At 36.6% G+C, this 20,457-nt stretch overlaps 2 protein-coding genes across 10 annotated transcripts in view; one reads left to right on the top strand and one right to left on the bottom strand.

The window, feature by feature from the left end:
- Nucleotides 1-16,598, top strand: part of Sarm (sterile alpha and armadillo motif) — a 137,839-nt gene extending 121,241 nt beyond the window's left edge. For 7 of the 8 annotated variants that reach the window (XM_069113957.1, XM_069113955.1, XM_069113956.1 and 4 more), the window contains 6 exons: nt 10,798-10,899; nt 13,195-15,192; nt 15,284-15,450; nt 15,684-15,893; nt 15,996-16,037; nt 16,462-16,557. In XM_069113957.1, coding sequence (XP_068970058.1) covers nt 10,798-10,899; nt 13,195-15,192; nt 15,284-15,450; nt 15,684-15,861 — 2,445 coding nt within the window. In that variant the 3' untranslated portion in view covers nt 15,862-15,893; nt 15,996-16,037; nt 16,462-16,557. Of the gene's footprint in view, nt 1-10,797; nt 10,900-13,194; nt 15,193-15,283; nt 15,451-15,683; nt 15,894-15,995; nt 16,038-16,461 lie in introns of all 8 variants that reach the window. The other variant, XM_069113953.1, reaches the window with a different exon arrangement.
- Nucleotides 16,599-18,640: 2,042 nt separating this feature from the next.
- LOC138180276 (uncharacterized) lies at nt 18,641-20,449 on the bottom strand. 2 transcript variants are annotated; one of them, XM_069113991.1, is made up of 4 exons: nt 20,229-20,449; nt 19,486-19,528; nt 19,195-19,355; nt 18,641-19,030 (listed from the first exon to the last, which is right to left on the bottom strand). In XM_069113991.1, exons 1-4 carry the CDS (start codon nt 20,348-20,350, stop codon nt 18,859-18,861), a joined length of 498 nt encoding a protein of 165 aa, XP_068970092.1. In that variant the 5' UTR covers nt 20,351-20,449; the 3' UTR covers nt 18,641-18,858. The 2 variants fall into 2 exon arrangements, with proteins under 2 accessions (XP_068970092.1, XP_068970093.1); XM_069113992.1 differs by lacking the exon at nt 20,229-20,449 and adding an exon at nt 19,835-20,182 and having other exon boundaries at nt 18,643-19,030.
- Between the last annotated feature and the right edge of the window lie 8 nt (nt 20,450-20,457).

Raw genomic sequence — 20,457 nt, 5'->3', positions numbered from 1 at the left:
GTTGAAAGTATGTAGGTTTGTGGAATGGGGTTATTTGTCCGGTGAAAATCGTCGAACTCGGATAGACTCGGATAGAATCACAGGGCCTCGTTGTCGATTATGCGAAGAACGTAACTCGTTTTCACCGGATACTCGTCTATTTACGCAACGTCCATGCGCTAAATTTAACCAGCGTTTTTCACCAGGCCACGTAGCTTTTGAGTCAGCTAGGGAATTTTTGACACAGAGCCACTGACTGCTACCACGATGCACGATGTTGTTGTTGCTGTCTCAATTTATCGATGGCAATTCGACGTCCTGTTACGTCTCTTCCTCACTTTCTCTTTCTGTCTTTTCCCTCTTGCAATGTACAACTAGGTTAGGTTTATCTCTTTCTTGGAAGGTGGGGTTAGGTTAGGTTGATCTTTCTTTGAAAGGTAGAGTTAGGTTAGGTTGATCTTTCTTTGGAAGTTAAGGTTAGATTAGGTCGATCCTTTTTCAAACATAGGGTAGGTTAGACCAATCTTTTTTTGATATTGCGATAATTTGAATCTCATTGTGACAAAATGAACAGTCCCTTACAGTATATTGTACATTTTTCGTTACAGAATACCATATTAACTGTAGATACATTATTTTCTTCAATTGTTAGACTATGGTTTGCTAATAATAAGTAGATGAAGTTATAAATCGCTAACGTAGATTTTGACAGTAAAACAGTACGTGATAATGAAACAAAAGAAGTTTCTGTACTTGTTTACACCACTCAATATTACCAGTTACTTCAGCTCTGCTACCAACCTAGATCACCAGACGTAAATCAACTATGTAAATCCGTACTCCGATCTACTCGACGTTGTAATACATTCTCGTAGAATATAGAATCCTCGACACCATCCAACAAACAATGTTAAAGTAAACAATTGTCGCGAAACGCGGACGGGAGAAGCCTCGAAATAGCCACACTTCGAATTTATCGCACGTGGAAGCCTCTTTCACGATTTAATGGAACGTTCGCGTGTCTACCCTTAAGACAATGGATTTTCCCTGGTTGCCGCGTGCCGTTCCCTCGAAATCGCGTGTCCTTACGCGAGCCTTGACCTGTCCAAGGTTCTTTTCGCTATAAATCTACCCTGTTAGCACGCGTCTCCTCGATCGATCGGTTTCTAAAAATTTGTTCGCGTTAGCGTGGTTTTCTGTGACATATCGAGGAGTCCGTCATAGAAACTACCCCTGGGTAATTTATCGATCTTTTAAATGGTAATACGTTCTAGTAGTCGGAGCAGTGAAACGAAGCATATCGAAAATGTATATGTTTTCCTGGAAGAAGATAAGCATGGACAAGGATCGTTTTTCAGAGCTTTATGCTATGAGGCAATATTTAAAATAGGGAGTACAGTTTTGGAACTCGAGAATGTTTCTTAGAAGTAGTTCAAGTAGCCACACAGCTTCTGGAAATTGGATTATTCAGACGGTTCGATACAAGAAAGTTTTATTACCGATCGGCCGTTGGATGGTTCCAAAAATTGCATTCAAAGTAACCGCAGTTGTTGGCAAACACGTTTAGAGATCATTACGTGTGGTTGCATTTTCAGATGAATCACTGGATACACGTGTCCTGTTACGCATGTGGCTTCGATAGAATGAATCATAGCTATCAGCTGGGAGAATTTTGAGATTGAAAGAGAGAGAGAGAAAGAGAGAAAGAAATTTGGAGTTCGTTACAAGATTGAATGTCTTGACCGATATTCTTATGGACTCTTAAAACAGCAAGACAAGTAGGAAAATATCAAAGAAATCAACTGTTCTCGAATTTGCAGAGACTGTAACTTCGATAACTTTGATTCTCAAATGTATTTTCATTCGAAACGAAATTTAAATTTGATCAAAAAAGAAAATTGAACGAGCAATTCGAAGGTAAACTGATACAAATGACAAAACGTTCAATTTGAAAAAATACTAATTTCCAATAGAAAAATCTGTACGCTTCTAAACATCAAACATCTGCGAGAAGCTTTTACACTTTCGGGGGATCGTAATAAAACTCTTCGCATGAAATATTAGAAATAAACTAGATAAACTGGATCTTTTTTTTTTTTTTTTTGAAAAAAGAACTTTGAAGAAAGAGACGAACTTCTCCCACGCGCAGAGATGTTTCCATGGAGATGAAATTTCCCCTCGACTCACGAGGGTGAACGCGGTTCAAACGGAATAAACGCGGAACAAACAGCACGAACGATCGATCGGCGTTTTCCCGAGGGCAAGGCAGTTAGTTGCTGGCACTGTTAGAGGTCGGTTCGCGTGTGTCGATGGGGCAGCAGTTGTCGAGCTTAACACGGAGATATTTCCCCGTTTTGAGGCCCAAAAGCGCCACAGAACGGCAAAGAATCATGGCGAACGAAAGTTTTGCTAATAAATCCCCGAGAATGGTACGATTAAAGTATTTCAATTCGATCTATAACACAGTGATTTCACTTCGACTATGATGTCATGAGAATTGATCGTTTCTTTAGCTATTCTCGTAGCTAGTTTTCAAGAAAGGGATTGTTAAGTTTACGTACATGAAGAAAGAAAATTGGTAAACGATAAAATCGTACGACGATTATTCAACGAATATGTAACGTAAAATTATTACGTCGTGGTATTCTTCTCCATGAGTGGATCTGTTTTTCGTGAAACATTCGTCACCTAGCAACGTTACGTACTTGAAAATTTCTCTACAACACGGTAAAGACTTCTGTAAGAAACAAAGTTGTTTGAACGTCACTAGGACGTATTGTGTATTAAATGATAGTGTGAATGGTGCCAAGAATTTCGCGGGGGTCCAAGAAACGATTTACTTCGTTGCGCAACATCGTGTCTTTGTACTTGTTTTTCATAGCGCGGTTCATTCAGTGATGAACACTCATACAGTGAGATCAGCCCTCAAATTTTCGGTCGGATTTTCGGGAATCGGTGCCAACGAGAAACGTGGATGTCACCGATATCTCCGCACAACCGAAATAGAGCTCGACCGCGAAACTTGTCTCGGGTAAATTGCCAGCATCTCCTCTAATGTTTCTCAAGGACACGTTCAAGGCCTCCGAAGAGAGTCCACGAAAACCACTCTCGACCGGAAGACTCATTTTCCTTCGATCGATATCGATATTTATTATCACTAGACCGCGAATATTTATGGAAATTTATATTTTCATGAAAACGAAAAGGCTGAATCTAATCGGAGATTAATATCATTTGTTAAATATTACAGCGAATACTATCTATATAGAAGTTTGAATATTTTATATATTTTTCCATATTACATTTTTACACCTTTGACCCTCCGATTTGCATAACTCAAAAATTCTACCCATTTCTATCTATATCGGTACAAAATGACAGGCTTCGAGAGTTTATTTTGAAATATATTTATGTAAGATACCATAAATTACAACTTTTTCTTATCGTTTCATTGTTTTAGTATTTTAGGAAAGTTTAACTCCGCGATAAAAAAAAAAGCAATCGAAGAATGAACGAAACCAGAGAGAGATCCTATCTACTATGTTACGAATTTTTGTATAAAGTATCGAAATAAAGAGAAAATCTATAAACTATCAACGCTTATGTTATACAGGGTGGTTGGTAATTGGTGGTACAAGCGGAAAGGGGGTGATTCTACGCGAAAAAAGATGTCGAAAATATAGAATAAAAATTTTTCGTTTGAGGCTTTGTTTTCGAGAAAATCGACTTTGAATTTTCGCTCGGTACGCGTGCGGTACGTTATAACGGATCTCACTGTAGATCGTTGTCTCGATGGAAAAATTAAAAAAAAAAAAAATTTTTATTCTATATTTTCGACTTCTTTTTTCGCGTAGAATCACCCCCTTTCCGCTTGTACCACCAGTTACCAACCACCCTGTAGAATAGATGAAGGATAGCGCTTAAATTTTCCATAAATGAGCTACAATCCGCAGACTAGATAAATTATAGCGTATTTAGAAAATTAATCAGAGAAAGAATCTTAGTAATTAAAGTCCGAGAAAAATATGAAGAAGCGAGGGATTATGGCGAAACGATTACGGAAAAATCGATCGCGGTATTAAAGCATCGTTGATATTGTCGCAATAATTAATTATTGTCGTCTGTCCAATGCAATACAATTTTATTTATAGAAAGAGACCGATAGCGTTATCGTGTACTCGACCGATAATGATTCATGAAAGCAATTTTTACCAAGCTTCCTTCTGGTTCTTACGCTCTGATCGTTTCTCTATTCAGAGAAGACACGATCTTGTTTTTCTGATTTGAAAAAGTGTCGATAACGTTATCGGACGGATAAAGAGAAATGCTCGCTTACTCGAAGAATTTACTTGAATGATTTTAAAACGACATTGCGAAATATTCCAGGACAATTAATTTTTGAAAATGTGGAATTTCAAAGATTATAACGTTCAAAAATTGCGTGATTCGAAAGATGGAAAATACCAGTATTCGAACACTGCGTCATTCGAAAAATATAATTCCATGTCAATGCGAAATTCCGATGTTCGAACTTTCTATATATTTGGCAATTACGCTAATAGCAGAAATGTTGCACGACTATAGTGTCACACGCAAGATTAGATTATTTATAAGCGCATCCGTCGAAATAGCAACGTGTTAATAAGCTCTTGTTAACAAAGAAAACCTGTCGTATCGTTGGCACGCGAGATAATCTACGACAAAGTGTTCGTTGTCTTGTAATCTACGTTACTTATTGTTTATGACGAAATTTGAAACCGATGCAGTGTAATATAGTATAATATAGATAAAGTGTAGGTGTAATCGATTCACAATACACTATAGTCAACGTCTGCCTTAATATTCCAAAGTCAATGTTATTAAATCCCGTCACTAGATGAATTTACAATATTCGAAACGCAATCTTCGTTCTTCGATCTCTCTTCAACCAAACCGAATGGGAAAACCAAATCCAACAAAAACAACGAACAAAAGCGAACGAATGACGCAATTTGGTTTCCCTCGTCATCACGGTCTCTCATCGACCATTCTTTACATCGCGGAAGCGTCTGTTTGAACTATTGCGCAACGTTGGCCGTGCAGGTATCCGAAAATTCGCGACAATCCATGCATCGGTACGAGTGATACAAGCGTTATTTTTAGTCGTGGAAAAATAGAAACAACGCCACGGGATCGCAACGAAAAATCCGGGCTCACTCGTGTTCGTGTTTGGCCACGGTGCAGTAGAGATTCTGAACGAAATTGAACGCTCGTGGATGTCTCGTTGTTTAGTCTGGTCGCTGAGCGTCGCAACGACTCTATCGAACCTGTCGGTGGTCGCTTTTATTCGCTGTGATTCCATATTACTTTTAATATCGTTATATTTTTTAGGTGGGAGGGAAGAGGGGTGAAAAAGAGGAATAAACGATCGTATTATCAGAGAAGCTGATATCGAGGTTTATCTTATCGATTCGATGATTAAAATTCGATCTGATTGTGAATCACGTTAGTCGTGTAGTTTGTTATATAGTTCGAATTCCATGAACAGAGTGTTAGTGAGTTAAGGAGGATAAAAAATTCGTGGTATCTTAGAGTATAATATGTACTTCAGTAGAGATGAGCGCACCGTGGCCAGTGCATCGCGGCGTCATGCATCGAAAAGTGTTCGATCGAGAACACGTGGTAAGTGACTGTGTGTGCTTTATCGTCGGTGGTAAATTCCTTGTGCGTTGGAACTTTCGTGCAAGATGATCAGTGGTGAGTTTATTGTAATTTTTACGTTTATATTTTTCCAGTGTATCAAACTCGTTCTTCCAATGGAGACTAACAATTCGAGAATTCCATTGAAGCGTTATGCGTATGCTTTGCACAACACTGTATGGAGAACTGAGTAGATTATTGAACTGGAAATCAGAAATTTAGGAATTTGTCGATTAAAGTAATACAGCTGAGAGTTTGACGGATAATCGAGATCCGACTGAGAGAACACAAAAATCGTTTTGCATTGTCGTTGATAAAGAAACGCAGGTGTTGGATCGATGTTCTTAAGAAGAGCGTGATTTATTGACACGATTCGAGGGAATCTTTCGTGATACGAAGTAAATAAACGGATTTCGATCGGATGATATGTAAGGTGATTTCTTTTTGGCAATTCGTTGACATAATTCCGCGTAATGGATGCTTTCTTTTGATGACGTTCGATCACTTCGTTCTTACGTATTATTCTTAATATTGTTCTTGATATTATTCTTGATAAGATTAAGGATGACAAACATCCTTTTTTTAGTCGATAACCAAGTAAATTTTCTGATCATTTTAGTATCTAATCTTACCTTATATTGATTTGCGTATCTCTAAAACAAAAGTAAAGTTATCACACTTAGCATCGAAGAATGACGGGAAATGATACGTTCCTTATTCTACGTATGTTTCCAACATTTTCTTCCAACCTAAAACCGCTATCTTTTTCTTCGTTTTCTAACTCATCTTGCACCCATTACATTCGATATTTATAAAATCTGCATAAAGTGAAATCTGCATATTTGTCGCTATTGAATTTTCGACTTAATTTCGATTACAAAGTCTCACAAACTTTCATGCGAATTTTTCCATTATTTCCTACGAAGATACAATATCTATTTCTTCTTCGCTTTATCGAATCAACACGATACCAAGTACGCAACTGTAAATTTCCAACTTAATCCGACCACCATAATTCAACGATGGTCGATGAATGTTTCGGTGAACCAAGTGGCATTTATTTTCACTCGAGCCAGCTATTTGAAAGTCGCGTGTAGCTGACGTAAACGATCGTAGAAATATCTGTAGGCGGATGGCCGGACGAGTACATTTAAATTTGTCGAATTTGTTTATCCGCGCGCGGCTATTCTAATTCAGCGAGTTCGCGCTTCTGCGAATAATATGACAGAAACCTCGTGATTTTTAACAAGGCGCGAAAAATTGTCCACTCGGATGATCGGTTTCGTCAAATTCAACGACACGAACCAACGGTAGAAAGCGATAAAAAGAGACGTGGAAATTCGTTCGCCACAAGCCTGCTATGCCAAGTTGTGACTGACTACATCTTGGATTATAAAAAGAGAAACGTTACGTCGCGTTTCTGAATTTACAAGTTATTTATGAGTCGATAAACAAGTCCACAATCTATTATCTCACTGCTTATCAATAATTCTATTGTTATAACCAACTTATTCATTCGACTTACTCATTCAAACGTCACGATCTTCGTATCCGCACATTTACCCTAGCAATGTATCTACATATTCATTCACGTTAATTGAAACTTACACAAAAGAATTGTACGTAATCGTTGTTCGACAAAATATTACATTGTAATATTACATTGTAATCCGCCATTCAATCGAGTCACGGCTCTTTACACCAACTCAAATAACAGTAACAAATTATGATGCTATTTCGAGAGAATCTTCCAAAGATTGGAAGAACCAAACGAATCTTCTCCACAGTAATTTTTAACGATGTCCGTGCAATTATTTGCTTTACAGCAATCCAGAACCATCACAAGCTACGTTGCTATTTCGTAAGAATCGAAACGATCGTATAATATCGTATGATACAATTACGAATCGTCAAAATTTCTCCTCCGTTCGCTCTCTTGTCGTAATACGTCGTATTTACCAAAAATTCATTAAATCTTTTTTTTTTTTTATTATTATTATTAACGCGGAGGAAATCCGCACGGACACCAGGTCGCTTCTGGGGAAAAGCGGCGTGGTAGTGCCGGACTCCAACCGACTAAAATCTCCACGATGACCGTCCCGGCTGCGATCGAGAGGGGCCCGGGAACCGGTGTAAGCGATACACCGGGCCCCAAAAATTCATTAAATATCCGTCGTTCAACCCTTGAATCACGTCGCTTAACGCTGATCCAAAACCATCAGAAATTATAATTCCACTTGGAGAAAATCTTTCAAATAGAACTAATTATTAATTACTCGCGATTTCTCGGTGAAATCGCACTTTAAAGTCCAAGAAACAAACGATAAGACGATGATGGCACGTGGGGACTCGTGTTCGCGCGTAAGGTGGCAGGGACGAGCGAAACACGGAGAACGACGCTGGCCAGCCTCGTGACGATACGCTCGGATTATATTTAGAGAAATACGTCAGAAGCCGGAGCGCGCGCGGAGTGGTCGAGCCGCGGCCGATGAGCTTTCGACGGACCAGACTGTTATGGAACTGTGTCGCGGAAGCTCGTCCTCGAGGTTTTCCGCCTCGATGCTCGTTGGACAGCGTTTCTTCGACGCTTGACCATCGTTTCAATTCCATATTTATTGGTACTCGAATTTTTTCGAATTTTTTCTTTTAGTGAATAATAATTGTTTAGTGCGTCTTGGCAGATTGGTGTTGTTAAGTTGAAGAATTTTTCTATTTTGTTTTATGTCTGCTGATGCTGACGCAGGCTGAAAATTTACGTCAATCGTTGTATTTACCGGTGTTCGGAATTTTTCTTAGTTTTTTTGTGATCGGTTGCTAAGTGTTTTTTCTTTTTTTATTGGTGTTAAATCGAAGGACATTTCTTCATTTTGTGTTACATTTCGCAACGACGATGGAAATTTAAGGAGTTGGACGGTTCACGTTAATCGTTGTATTTATTGGAAACTTTCTCGATTTTATTGGAATTGATATGTTATCCGATGAAGCTGCGTATTGATTTTCCTCGATGAAAGTATGATTAGTAATCTAGACGAAAGATAGCAAGTGACGTTGAGATCAAGGGGCAATATTTGCAGAACGTTTTACACGTCGACGCTTACCAATGTTTAATCCGAAAGGTTTCCAATCGCTCTCGCACACTTTCGTATAGAAGAAACGTAATATAAATTGAATATTCTAAAGAACAAACGCTTAATTAGAAACACGAAATTCTTTGGATTAGCAGACAGTGGAACAAGAAACATTATATTCTTTTTTAAGGTTCGTTCCCAAAATAACATTGTTAAAATAGTAATCTCTTCATAAATAATTTATGAAGACTAGAAGAAAGAAACATCTGTTTTATTTTTCACAAAAATGTAATGCACACATATACGACTGTTGGACGTTCTGATTAATTATTCATGAAAGAATTTCATTCATTCAAAAATATTTATTCACACGATAATATTCTACTTATCTTCTGAAATTGTGGTTGAAGCAAAAGAAAAAAAAAATCTAAAAGCTTGCAACGAGCTCAACAAATTTTTCATTTCTGATTTCTCATTCGACAATTCTCAAGAATAATATCGATCTAAGTTCTAATTAAAAACGATTTAAATATACAAAAATGCACAAAATGTCCGAAGAAAAATGCCTGCTTTAGCATCTACCAAGGGATGAAACGAGTCTCTATCTACCTTCTACTTCGCCAATGATATTCATGAAAATATGAATTTGCATAAACATTAACATTCAAAAAAAAAAAAATATTACAGATTTTTATGCAATCTTATACTTTTATAAAGAGAACCAGTACTCCCTCCACTTTCGAAAATTTTATATATTTTAATATACCTATTACAGGTATGCATTGTGTAAATTTCTGCGCCATTGAATTTATCAAAAGTATTTTGCACAATTTGCATAATTATTATTTTATTAATATCAATATCTGCATAATTCTTATGCATGAAAAATCTATTTATAGGTATAAAAAGACCACGATTGAAATTTTTATCTGCGTTATCGTCCCACTATGCACCACTAAGAATCAGATCATGTAGTCTCAGTCTCAACGAGACGTTTTCGCAACGATAATTGCGCGAAAGAAGTCTCGTCCAGTAGACTCGACAAGAGCTGAGAAGCATCTCGATTAATAAGAGTTCTCTCGCCGTCACGATAAAACGATGGAAATCTGCTGCTACTTGCAAGTCACAGTGGCGCAATTGTGGCTCGCGTTCCGATGTTATCGGATCTCATCCGCGAATTAGCGTCGTTATTAGCCAACTCGCAGTAAGTGGGTCTTCGATGTCACGCTAATTCCTTACAACACGCGTCTCGATATTAAATATTCGTGTCTGCAGTCCGTTGAAATGACACCCTATCATCGACACGTTTACTCGAAATATTCTCCAGCTCTTTGAAGTTCCTCGATACTGTTTCGCAACTTTACGCGAAATATTCTCGGAATGTTTTTGGAATTTCACTCACTGACGACTTTTGCCGAACCTGTTTGACGCTTTTGTTTTTGTATACTGAGATCTCGCGATGTTTGGAGGTTCCCTCTCGATTCGAAATGATTTGGCAACACGAACGAATGAAGCTTTAGTTGGATTTCCTAGAAGTATTTTTAAGCATCGATTTTCTGCGAATATGCACTGTCTTACGTGGAACTTGCTATTTTCGCTCGAATTTAATCCAATTGCTAAATTACGAATTGATTTTATTCTCCTTGCTAGCATTAAGTTTTGTTGTTTGTTGTAAGGGTTTATATCTCTGTGATGTATAACTATGACAATAATATAGTTTGTAAAGGATCTGTGGTGTATTTTTATTTAGTTGTTTACTCGATGAAATATTTCAAGGCTACGCTTTCTCAAAGTATCTCTCCACGTTCCTTTCCCTCTTCGAAACAATCTTGCAGTAAATTGAAAAATGTTAGGGATATTTTTAAGCGTTTGTATCGTCTTTGAAATAGTTTTGAAACGTTGTCTTCACGTAGATAGTTAAAATAGTTTTGAAACGTTGTCTTCACGTAGATAGTTAAAATAGTTTTGAAACGTTATCTTCACGTAGGTCGTTGAAAGATGATTTTATGCGGCTCGTGAGTCTAGAGCTCGTAAAAATATTAATAAAAACCCATGCTTCTGTTTGTTGCAGGAACAGAGAAGCTTAAAAGCTGGCGACCTTTCGCACCAGGAAAGCAATAACATGGCTGCATCCACGATGAAACTACAGAGCGATTCATTCAGTTCGGAGAAAGTAAGAGAAAGAGAAACAGAAAATAACAGCAACATTCTTTAACAATCATATCTCGGCGTACAAAGTTCAAAAATTGGAATAAAAAGAAAGATCATTCACAGATATTATCAACGACCAAATAACTCTATAATTCGATTAATACGTTCCTAAGTACGTTATATATATAATTAATTAGAATTAAAATAATACATCGATCAATGTTGTAGGTAGTCGTGTTCCTGTTTCAAAACGTAAACGTTAATATTAACGTCCAGTCGTGCTAGGCGATACAGAGAATATCTAAAAGAGAAACAAAAAGAAAGAAAGAAAAATCAACGTTACTCACAAAAATTCGTCCGTTCCAAGAACTCGATATTTCGCACTATATAAACGTTAAAAAAGAATCGCACGTAATAAATATGTCAGAGTTTTCGTCGAAAACCCACGATACCAAGAAACGTAGAAACATTCGATGGTCACCATCAAGTAGAATCGTTTGTGTTTGGCCAGCCACCAAGCAAACATTCGAAAAGCACGAGTCCTGTACCGTTCAACGGCCAATATATTCATCCTCCGTTATGCTATTTGGCACATGTGCAGACTAGAGGCGCGTCCTGACGCTCTTCGTAAATTTATACGCCATCATCTCCGTCGTAAAAAGTGGGATCTGCAAATTTAAACAGTGACCAGCTTGCGTCGGCATTCAGTGTTTCTCGATTTCCCGACCGGTAGCTCGACACCGTGTCCCGGAAGACGATGGAATCTGCTGCTATGCTGCGGAAGTGTAGCCTCGACTCGAAATTGGTAGCCGTTGTTCTCAGTTTTCTCATAATTCTTTCTTCGAATCTTCTTCGTGTTGATTATTGGTTTGACTCGATACGCTTGTAGAGGATAGTTAGTCGTGTGGTTTAAATGACCAGATAACTTGATGTTGAAACCGTCAAATATATTTTAAAATAATTATAAATACAGAGAATGTTCGCTAAGATCCTCGGTACTAACTGATTCGCTAAAGACTGTGTATTGATCGCTATTAAAATCGCTTGAGACTGAGACTGAAAACTGGTTACCTTAAGATCGCGTTCGTTTATTTATACTGGTCGGGAGAGTTCCGGAAAATTTGAATTTGTCTTTTTTGACGATTGCACGTAACAGCGACATTGTTTTGCCCAGAGTTTATTTATTATTACATTATATATGTCCTAACGATGTTGATACTCCGAGTTAAAACAACATGATTCAAATTGTCCTAACGATGTTGATACCCCGAGGCAAAACAACATGACTCAAATTGTCCTCTAGCTCTTGGAGCTTTCATTACAGGATGATTCTTAAGAAGTGGTGTGTTTTGAAACCTTGGAGATCCTTTTCGTAGATTTGGAGAATCTTTTAAAGAAAAGTTTCTTAAAGAGAAATAGATTTTTATCGTCGTCATGTTTTGTTGTTTTGTTAATTTTTTCGGTGAACGATTAAGATAAATAGCGCCGAGCTTAAATCAATTGAAAACAAGTAGAAACGTGTAGAATATCTGCTAGAAAAATCTAGCAAATATGTCTGATAGTATCTAATTAAAGTGAAAATATATATATCAGAGAGTATCTTTTCTTTATCTAATCCAGAAGCTTCACTGTAAACTCTTCTAATTATTGAATAAACCACGTGATACGGAACACTTTAAACCAATATTTGATAATTATGACAGAAAGAGAGCGTGATATTTGGTGTGGATTCTAAACAATAGACTTAAGTCGAAGATGATGTAGATTAGCGTTTAATCAGCGATAATAGAAAAGGAAGAGTAGTGGAAAAGTTTGAGATGTTCCGCCGTGCTTGATGCGTTACGTAGCGATACAGAAATAATAAAGATACGGGGAACGGACGTGGCACAGTAGTGATAATTCTCTGTGACGCCAAGTTACAACGTGTTCAGCGCCAACCTAAAACGCTTATTCTAAAGATTGACGATGTCCTTTGCGTTTGATGATTCGTACGACCAAGAATGATTCATCTATATTAAAACTTTCGGAAAACTTTCCATTTCTTTCAGTCGTATTTAAAGAGTTTGTTTTACCCTTTAGGGTTTAAAAAGAAGAAAGACGAATTATGTTCTTTTTATATTCAAAATTTCCACAAGTTATAAGAAAAATGACGAAAAAAGATATTTACAATCATTTTGATAAAAGGTTTACATTCGTCACTATTATTTACGAATTACGAGGAAAATAGAGAAAAATTGTATTCACAGCTTCATCGCAATTTTGAAACTTCTTAAGTAACTTTAACAATTCTAAGAGGGATTATATTTTTCCATTTCAGAAAGCTATGGCAGCACAACAACAAAGACAAACGGTCACTTCAACCGGGATCTTCAACCACGAGAAACACATTTCTGCAGCAAGTTCGCAGTCAAGTATCACAATCGCGAAAGGAGTCACCTCAAAATCTTCAATGATCAGCGCAGCGAGTGCAGTGAATCAACTGATGAACGGCATGAGGCCGGCTGAAGACGAACTTCTTTCTCTACCTCTGGACGATCTAGACCTTCTATGCTCAAAATCGAATCCCCAAGACGTCGATCGAGCCATCGCCAAATACTCTAATTTCCTAGACAATTTCGTGGAACGTCTAAAAGCCAACGATTGTAAAAGTGGCAAGGCACCGTTGTTATTAAACAGAGTGAACGAAATCATTAGAAAAGCGTGGGCAGTACCTACTCATGGTCACGAATTAGGTTACACCCTATGTAACACCCTTAGAACGAGAGGTGGTCTTGATTTATTAATGTCCAACTGTATAGCCAGCGATAATGAACTACAGTTTTCTTCGGCCAGATTACTAGAACAGTGTCTGACCACAGAGAACAGGGCACACGTAGTGGAACACGGTTTAGAGAAGGTTGTGAACGTTGCCTGTGTATGCACAAAGAATGCTAATTCGGTGGATCATTCGAGAGTAGGCACTGGAATCTTGGAACACCTGTTTAAACATAGCGAAGGGACCTGCAGCGATGTGATCAGGCTAGGTGGTCTAGATGCTGTTCTATTCGAATGTAGAAAGAACGACATTGAAACGTTGAGACACTGTGCTGGTGCTCTCGCCAATCTGTCTCTATATGGTGGTGCCGAAAATCAGGAAGCCATGATCAAGAGAAAAGTGCCTATGTGGCTGTTTCCACTAGCTTTCCACAATGACGACAACATTAAGTACTATGCTTGTCTGGCAATTGCTGTATTAGTAGCTAATAAGGAAATAGAAGCTGCAGTGTTAAAGTCTGGTACACTGGATCTAGTTGAACCATTTGTAACCTCACATAATCCCTATGAATTCGCCAAGTCGAATCTAGCACATGCACATGGTCAGAGTAAAAATTGGCTTGAGAGGCTGGTACCAGTACTAAGCTCAAAAAGAGAGGAAGCTAGGAATCTGGCAGCTTTCCATTTCTGTATGGAGGCTGGTATCAAGAAACAGCAGGGCAACACGGAGATCTTCCGTGCGATAGGAGCCATTGAACCGTTAAAGAAAGTAGCTAGTTGTCCTAATGCAATTGCTTCCAAGTACGCGGCACAGGCATTGCGTTTAATTGGGGAGGAGATTCCTCATAAACTCAGCCAACAGGTACCTCTCTGGTCTACAGAAGATGTCAGAGAGTGGGTGAAACAGATTGGATTCGCGGAATGTGCACAGAACTTTGTGGAAAGTAGAGTGGATGGTGATTTATTGTTACAGCTGACAGAAGAGAATCTCAAAGAAGATATTGGTTTAACAAATGGTATCAGGAGGAGAAGGTTTACCAGAGAATTGCAGAATTTAAAGAAGATGGCTGATTATAGCAGTAGAGACACGGGAAATTTAAATAGTTTCTTACAATCAATTGGTCAGGAGTTCTCAATCTACACATACAGTATGCTTAATGCTGGCGTTGATAAAGACTCCATCAGGAATTTGTCTGAAGATCAGTTATTGACAGAGTGTGGCATCGCGAACAGCATCCATAGGTTGAGGATATTAGATGCTATTAAGAATATGCAGCACAATCAATTGGGTTCTTCGGAGGATGAATCACCAGATAAATCCTTGGACGTGTTTGTTAGTTATAGAAGATCAAATGGATCCCAGTTAGCCAGTTTATTGAAAGTCCACTTGCAACTGAGAGGCTTCTCTGTGTTCATTGATGTTGAAAGGTTAGAAGCCGGCAAATTCGACAATAACCTGCTGCAAAGCATCAGGCAGGCAAAACACTTCCTCCTTGTGCTGACGCCCAAGGCTTTGGAAAGGTGTATACAGGACAGTGAATGCAAAGACTGGGTTCATAGGGTAAGTTATTGATTCAATTTGTTTTTATGAAATGGTATACTTGCTGATATTATTAGAAAAGTGGCTTATATTACATTAATGGTGTTTACAGGAGATTGTAGCAGCTCTACAATCACAATGTAATATAATTCCTATCATAGACAACTTCCAGTGGCCAGAGCCTGAAGAACTCCCTGAAGATATGCGAGCAGTTTGTCATTTCAATGGTGTACGATGGATCCATGATTACCAAGATGCCTGCGTAGACAAACTAGAAAGGTAATCATAAACATTTGTTAACACATAAAAGTTAAAGAAAGACACCCAACTTTCTAATGCTTACAAAATTGAGCTCCTTATGTCTGGAATAATAAATCATTATATTTTAGAAATATCAAACTTTCTTTACTATACATAATTTGCTCTTTTTCTTCTTTTTTATTGAAGTTTCTGCAATCTCGGATCTGAACATATGCTGAAGATTTTCTCAAAAATAAAAATTTGGTTGCCAGGTTTATGCGAGGCGAAATACCAGTCAGATCAGATATTCCAAGAAGCATCGCGCCCAAGGACGTGACGCAACCAAACACACCGGGTAACACAACTATAAGACAGCCACCTAACTATCAACGTATGCACAGTAATGAAAGCAGGGGCAGTGACAAAGACTCGACAGGAGGGCGAGATTGACTAGAGGGCCCGCCCACAGCCATACCGAGCAGGTATCTATCCTTTTCACAAAAATAATATTCATCTAGAGGATTAAACTCTTACTAAATTTTGGAGTGCATTAATTCTAACACAATTCTTTTATTTCTATGCAGCCAGGATTAACAATCACGCTAAAGACAATCAATCACGTCTAGGTCAGTCGAGGAAATTTAATCTTACATTTATGTTGTAATTGATGTCTTATCAGCTTATTCTTCACATAGTCTGCTTTTTTTCTATTATTATTGTGTATTTTAATTTTTATTATTTATATATCCATGAAGTGTGCTAGATATTTCAATGTGTTTTATCTTAGAATGATTCCTTTACAACAACAAAATTTGTATTCATATCATATTTAAATATATAATAATAATTAAAGAAACCATTGTAAGATGAACCAATGATATGTGTATAATCGAAGAACGAAGCAATATTTCATATATGTCAATCTTGTGCCTTAAAATAATAAAACTATAGAGCTGCATGATTGTTGTACTTGTGACTGTATCAAAATAATTGTGCTTATTTACTAGTCCACACAATTAGAATCCACTACTATTTCTATTCTCATTGCAGGCTTAGAAAATCGTCAAGTCCGTCCCGTTGGTTAATGGGTTTACCGCCTACGTCTCCGCGATTGAAGTTCACCCATACTCAGCCTGGAGGAAGTCCAGTGCCACGAAGACCTCCACGACATCCCCCTTCTCCGTCCACCAGATCTCGTTCGCTGGAACTGTTAGATCAAGATGAGAAGAAATTGGTTTCTCCTGTTAGAGAGCCAGAAGCACAGGCAAGACCAAGGTCCAGAAGCTTGGATGGTTTATTAGATGAAGATATAGTGCCAGAAAAGAAGACTGGAGAATCATCGAAGCCAGGCAACGAGAACGAGATTGACTCCAAAATATCCCTGGAGGTTTTAGACAGACTTTCTGATACTAAAGTAGAAAACAGTCTTTTTCAAGTTGTACCAGAAGGGGCACAAAACAATATAGATAGAGGGCCAACTGTTAATCTTCATTCTCACAAGTCTAATGATCGGAAAACAAAGTTGAATGGAAATCAAAGTCCAATACCAATTCCTAGACAGCGATTAAAAACAGCTGCAGAAGTAAAATCGGAATCGGTTAATATTGTAGAGCAAAAAGAGTTGCAAAAATCGTCAAGTTTCGAGGAGAATAACGACAAAGGGGAACAAAATTTACCAACACGACCACCGAAACCGAATCGATTCGTGAGTGTAGATACAGCGTTGTCGTCTGTGACTTCGAGCATGGAAGACGAGAAGGACTCCCAGGCTAGTTCAGAAAACGTTGATCCTTGTGATAGTAACACAGAATTGAAGGAACGATTGGTCGTAACGGGAAGCGATAAATCGACACTGCTCAAAGCGAAAAGCTGTGGTGCGGGGCTAGACTCTGACGGAAGCATTTCGTCAAACGAATACAAGTCTAAATCACGGGAGCAGGGTTCGTTGCTCTCGCTTCCAACAGGAGCCGAGCCGAAACGAAAAAAGAACTTTATGGATAAATGCGTGAACAAAGTGCGATCTTTTATGAGGAAATGACTTTTGTCAGATTACGATGATACAAAGACTTGTTATTTAATTTTACGATGATTAATTGTAGTATATAAACGTATTGTTGATCGAGCTTGGTGATTCCAGCTACACGATGTTTCGCAACCAAATATCGTATATATTCGCTCGTCTTTCAAACTGTTTTCCTATTTTATATTAGAAGTTGTTTTCGAGATGTACAGACTCGCCTCGATAAACAGTATTTCCTTTCCCTATCACACAATGATGTATCGTGTAATGAATGTACATATTTAAGATGATCGAGAAAAAGAAGGAAAAAAAGAAAAAAATTATGTAAAGTCTTTCGAAAGTCAGATTATTACTAGCCATGAGTGTACACGATACTTAAAAAATGTACAGCGAATAAAGAAATGGTCATAAAGCATCGCCATGGTAAAGTTGCGAGTTGTCGTAGCTTCGCTTCTGAACAATGACAGGCAACATAAAAATGTATTAATGTTGTGCCTATTACAGTGTCTTTTTAGAAATTCAGAATTACGAGATGCGAGATTTTTCTCAGATATACAGAAACACAAAAGAGTAGCCTGTTTATTTCCAGGTGACTTTTATATTTCCTTATCAAATTGTATTATAGATATACATATGTTATAAACGCGTAGATAGGTAGCATTGTTATTTGTAATACTATTTTTTAGTCGGTTTTTTTAGGATATCGTAATATAATGTTTCATTTGCGACAGATGTTGCGAGTGATGGCAGCTAACCCGTACGAAATAATAAAAGAAATTTTATCGTAACAACCGGTTACGCTATATTTTATTGTTTAATAACCGTTTTTACTGTATCACGTTTAACTGATGTTACGTTACATACGAAGAAAATTCGAACAAAATCCGTACGAAGTGAACCTTACGAAGCTTCGATATGTACTATTCTAAGATCCTGCCGAAGAATCAAGAAATGTATATTTTACCAAAGTTTCGTAAAGTAAACGTAAGAATTTTATCAAAAGTTTGTTTCCCATAAAATAAATTTTATTGAACAAACCATTACAAGTTTAATTTGTTATCAAACACTCCACAATTCTTAGTGTCATGGACATTATACTAAATACTATGCCAGATAAAAACACAGCGAATTTGTCAAGAATATTCCAATTTTAATACATAATCATAATATATAACAATCAATATTATTTTTCCTTTTTTATTAATTAATATTATCAAATGATATATATGCAAATTATTAAACATACAATAAAACAATTCATAAAAGGTAAAAACAATGCTGTAGCCTTCATAGCATGAAACAATTCGTATCCTTAATAAAATTAGTAGAATATTTAAAACATTTATATCAGGTACTATTAAATATACAAATATACAAAAATATTATAAATATACAATAAAATTATCAAGCCTAATAGTGAAATCACTTCATTTATTTATAATATCATCTCTTCCTCTGAGTCGTCTCATTAAAATCATATCTTGAATTTGAAGAGTCACGCGCTTTCCATGCTGTGACAATAATACACAATCTTCAAAGAATTGAACTAGATATGCTTCAGCAGCTTCTTGCAGTGCTTCAAGTGCAGATGGTTGTACTCTATGTACAAATTATAAAATTTATAGTATGAGATCTTTGATTTACTTTAAAAATTCAAATATTTATATATTATTTTAAATATTTATACTATATAAATATATATATATATATATGTATATATATATATATATATGTATATTATGTTATTAATAAATAAACTTTACCTGTTTACATCACTTCTAGGAAATAAATCTACCATAATTTCTTTAACTATACGAGCAAAAGGTAGTTTTGGTATAAGCAATTTTACACTTTTTCTGAAATATCGAATTTCTTTCAAAATTTGTACCTTTCGAATTTTGCGTCTGTCCACTAAAACGTCAGTCTAAGAGAAGTATGTAATAATTAATAATAACGTTCTATACTTATTTATTTATTTAGAAAGATTTTTAAATAATATTAAATTTATAAAGCCATGCTGTGATTAGAAACTGTTTTTCTGAAAATATTCTTACCCCAGATTTATCACTGCGTGCTGTTCGCGGACTGTCAATTGATCTAAAACAATAATATTAAATTTTATAATAATATAATTTTAACATAAAGTGTTAATATTTCACTTATAGTAATATATTTCACTTATAGTAATGTATACATCACATGAATTTCATGCATTTGAAAATGACAGGTTCAAATGAAACAGTTTAGGGACTTTTTTCACAATAATTTTTTCGACAATTAAATCCATAAAGACTATCATAAACGGGTTTCAGATGTCCAGGTTTCATTAAAAATCGTCATTATCTAATATATTTCACTGTATGAAGTTTCTAATATTAATTCCACAATATATCTGTGACTAACCTTGCATCAGCTTTTCGGCGTACCATTTTTAATATTTGACTTCACTTAAATTATGATGTACTTATGTTTTAAATACTTTTTACTATATTAGACTGTTTGCACTTTACTTAAATGAAAAGTTAAGTCATAAAAAAACATAAAAGCACAATTAAAAACAATTTCACTTAATGGCGCCAAAATGTAAAAAGCTTGGCGGGAATTCTACTACTTGAGACAGTGGACATTTATGGTTAGATGACTACTGTAGTAGTAAACCAATAGCAATAAACCAATCCAATCTATTTCTAACTTTCTCTCACGATTACCATAGAACAAAGACTGGATTAAAACAATGTATGCATATTTTTATGTGACTAATTTATGTGTTAATAATAACATGAACACAGCAACTTACCTACTTAGATACGGAGTTCCACATGCAGGCGAAAGATAGTTATTTTCAAGCACGTGGATATGCAACAGGTACTCTGATAATATAGTATCTATATCTATACATACATACATACATACATACATACATAAATATACGTTAAGATAAATCGATATATTGGCGAATGAAAATATTCAATTTTACATAAAAAATAACATTTTATTAAAGACTTAACAAGTATATACTTCATTAT

The sequence above is a fragment of the Bombus flavifrons genome, chromosome 5 (assembly GCF_040668555.2).
Source record: "Bombus flavifrons isolate JBK064 chromosome 5, iyBomFlav1_principal, whole genome shotgun sequence".
NCBI classification, from domain to species: Eukaryota; Metazoa; Arthropoda; class Insecta; order Hymenoptera; family Apidae; genus Bombus; species Bombus flavifrons.
The sequence above is the reverse complement of the archived record's forward strand: the minus strand, read 5'-3'. Positions and strand labels throughout refer to the sequence as shown.

Excerpts from the sequence above, each read along its gene's own strand:
- LOC138180276 (XM_069113991.1), bottom strand. The coding sequence starts at position 20,350 with ATGTATGTATGTATGTATGTATGTATAGATATAGATACTATATTATCA. Across the intron at positions 19,529-20,228 it reads GGAACTCCGTATCTAAGTAG|ATCAATTGACAGTCCGCGAA; the intron begins GTAAGTTGCTGT and ends TTATTGTTTTAG. Across the intron at positions 19,356-19,485 it reads CACGCAGTGATAAATCTGGG|ACTGACGTTTTAGTGGACAG; the intron begins GTAAGAATATTT and ends TACTTCTCTTAG.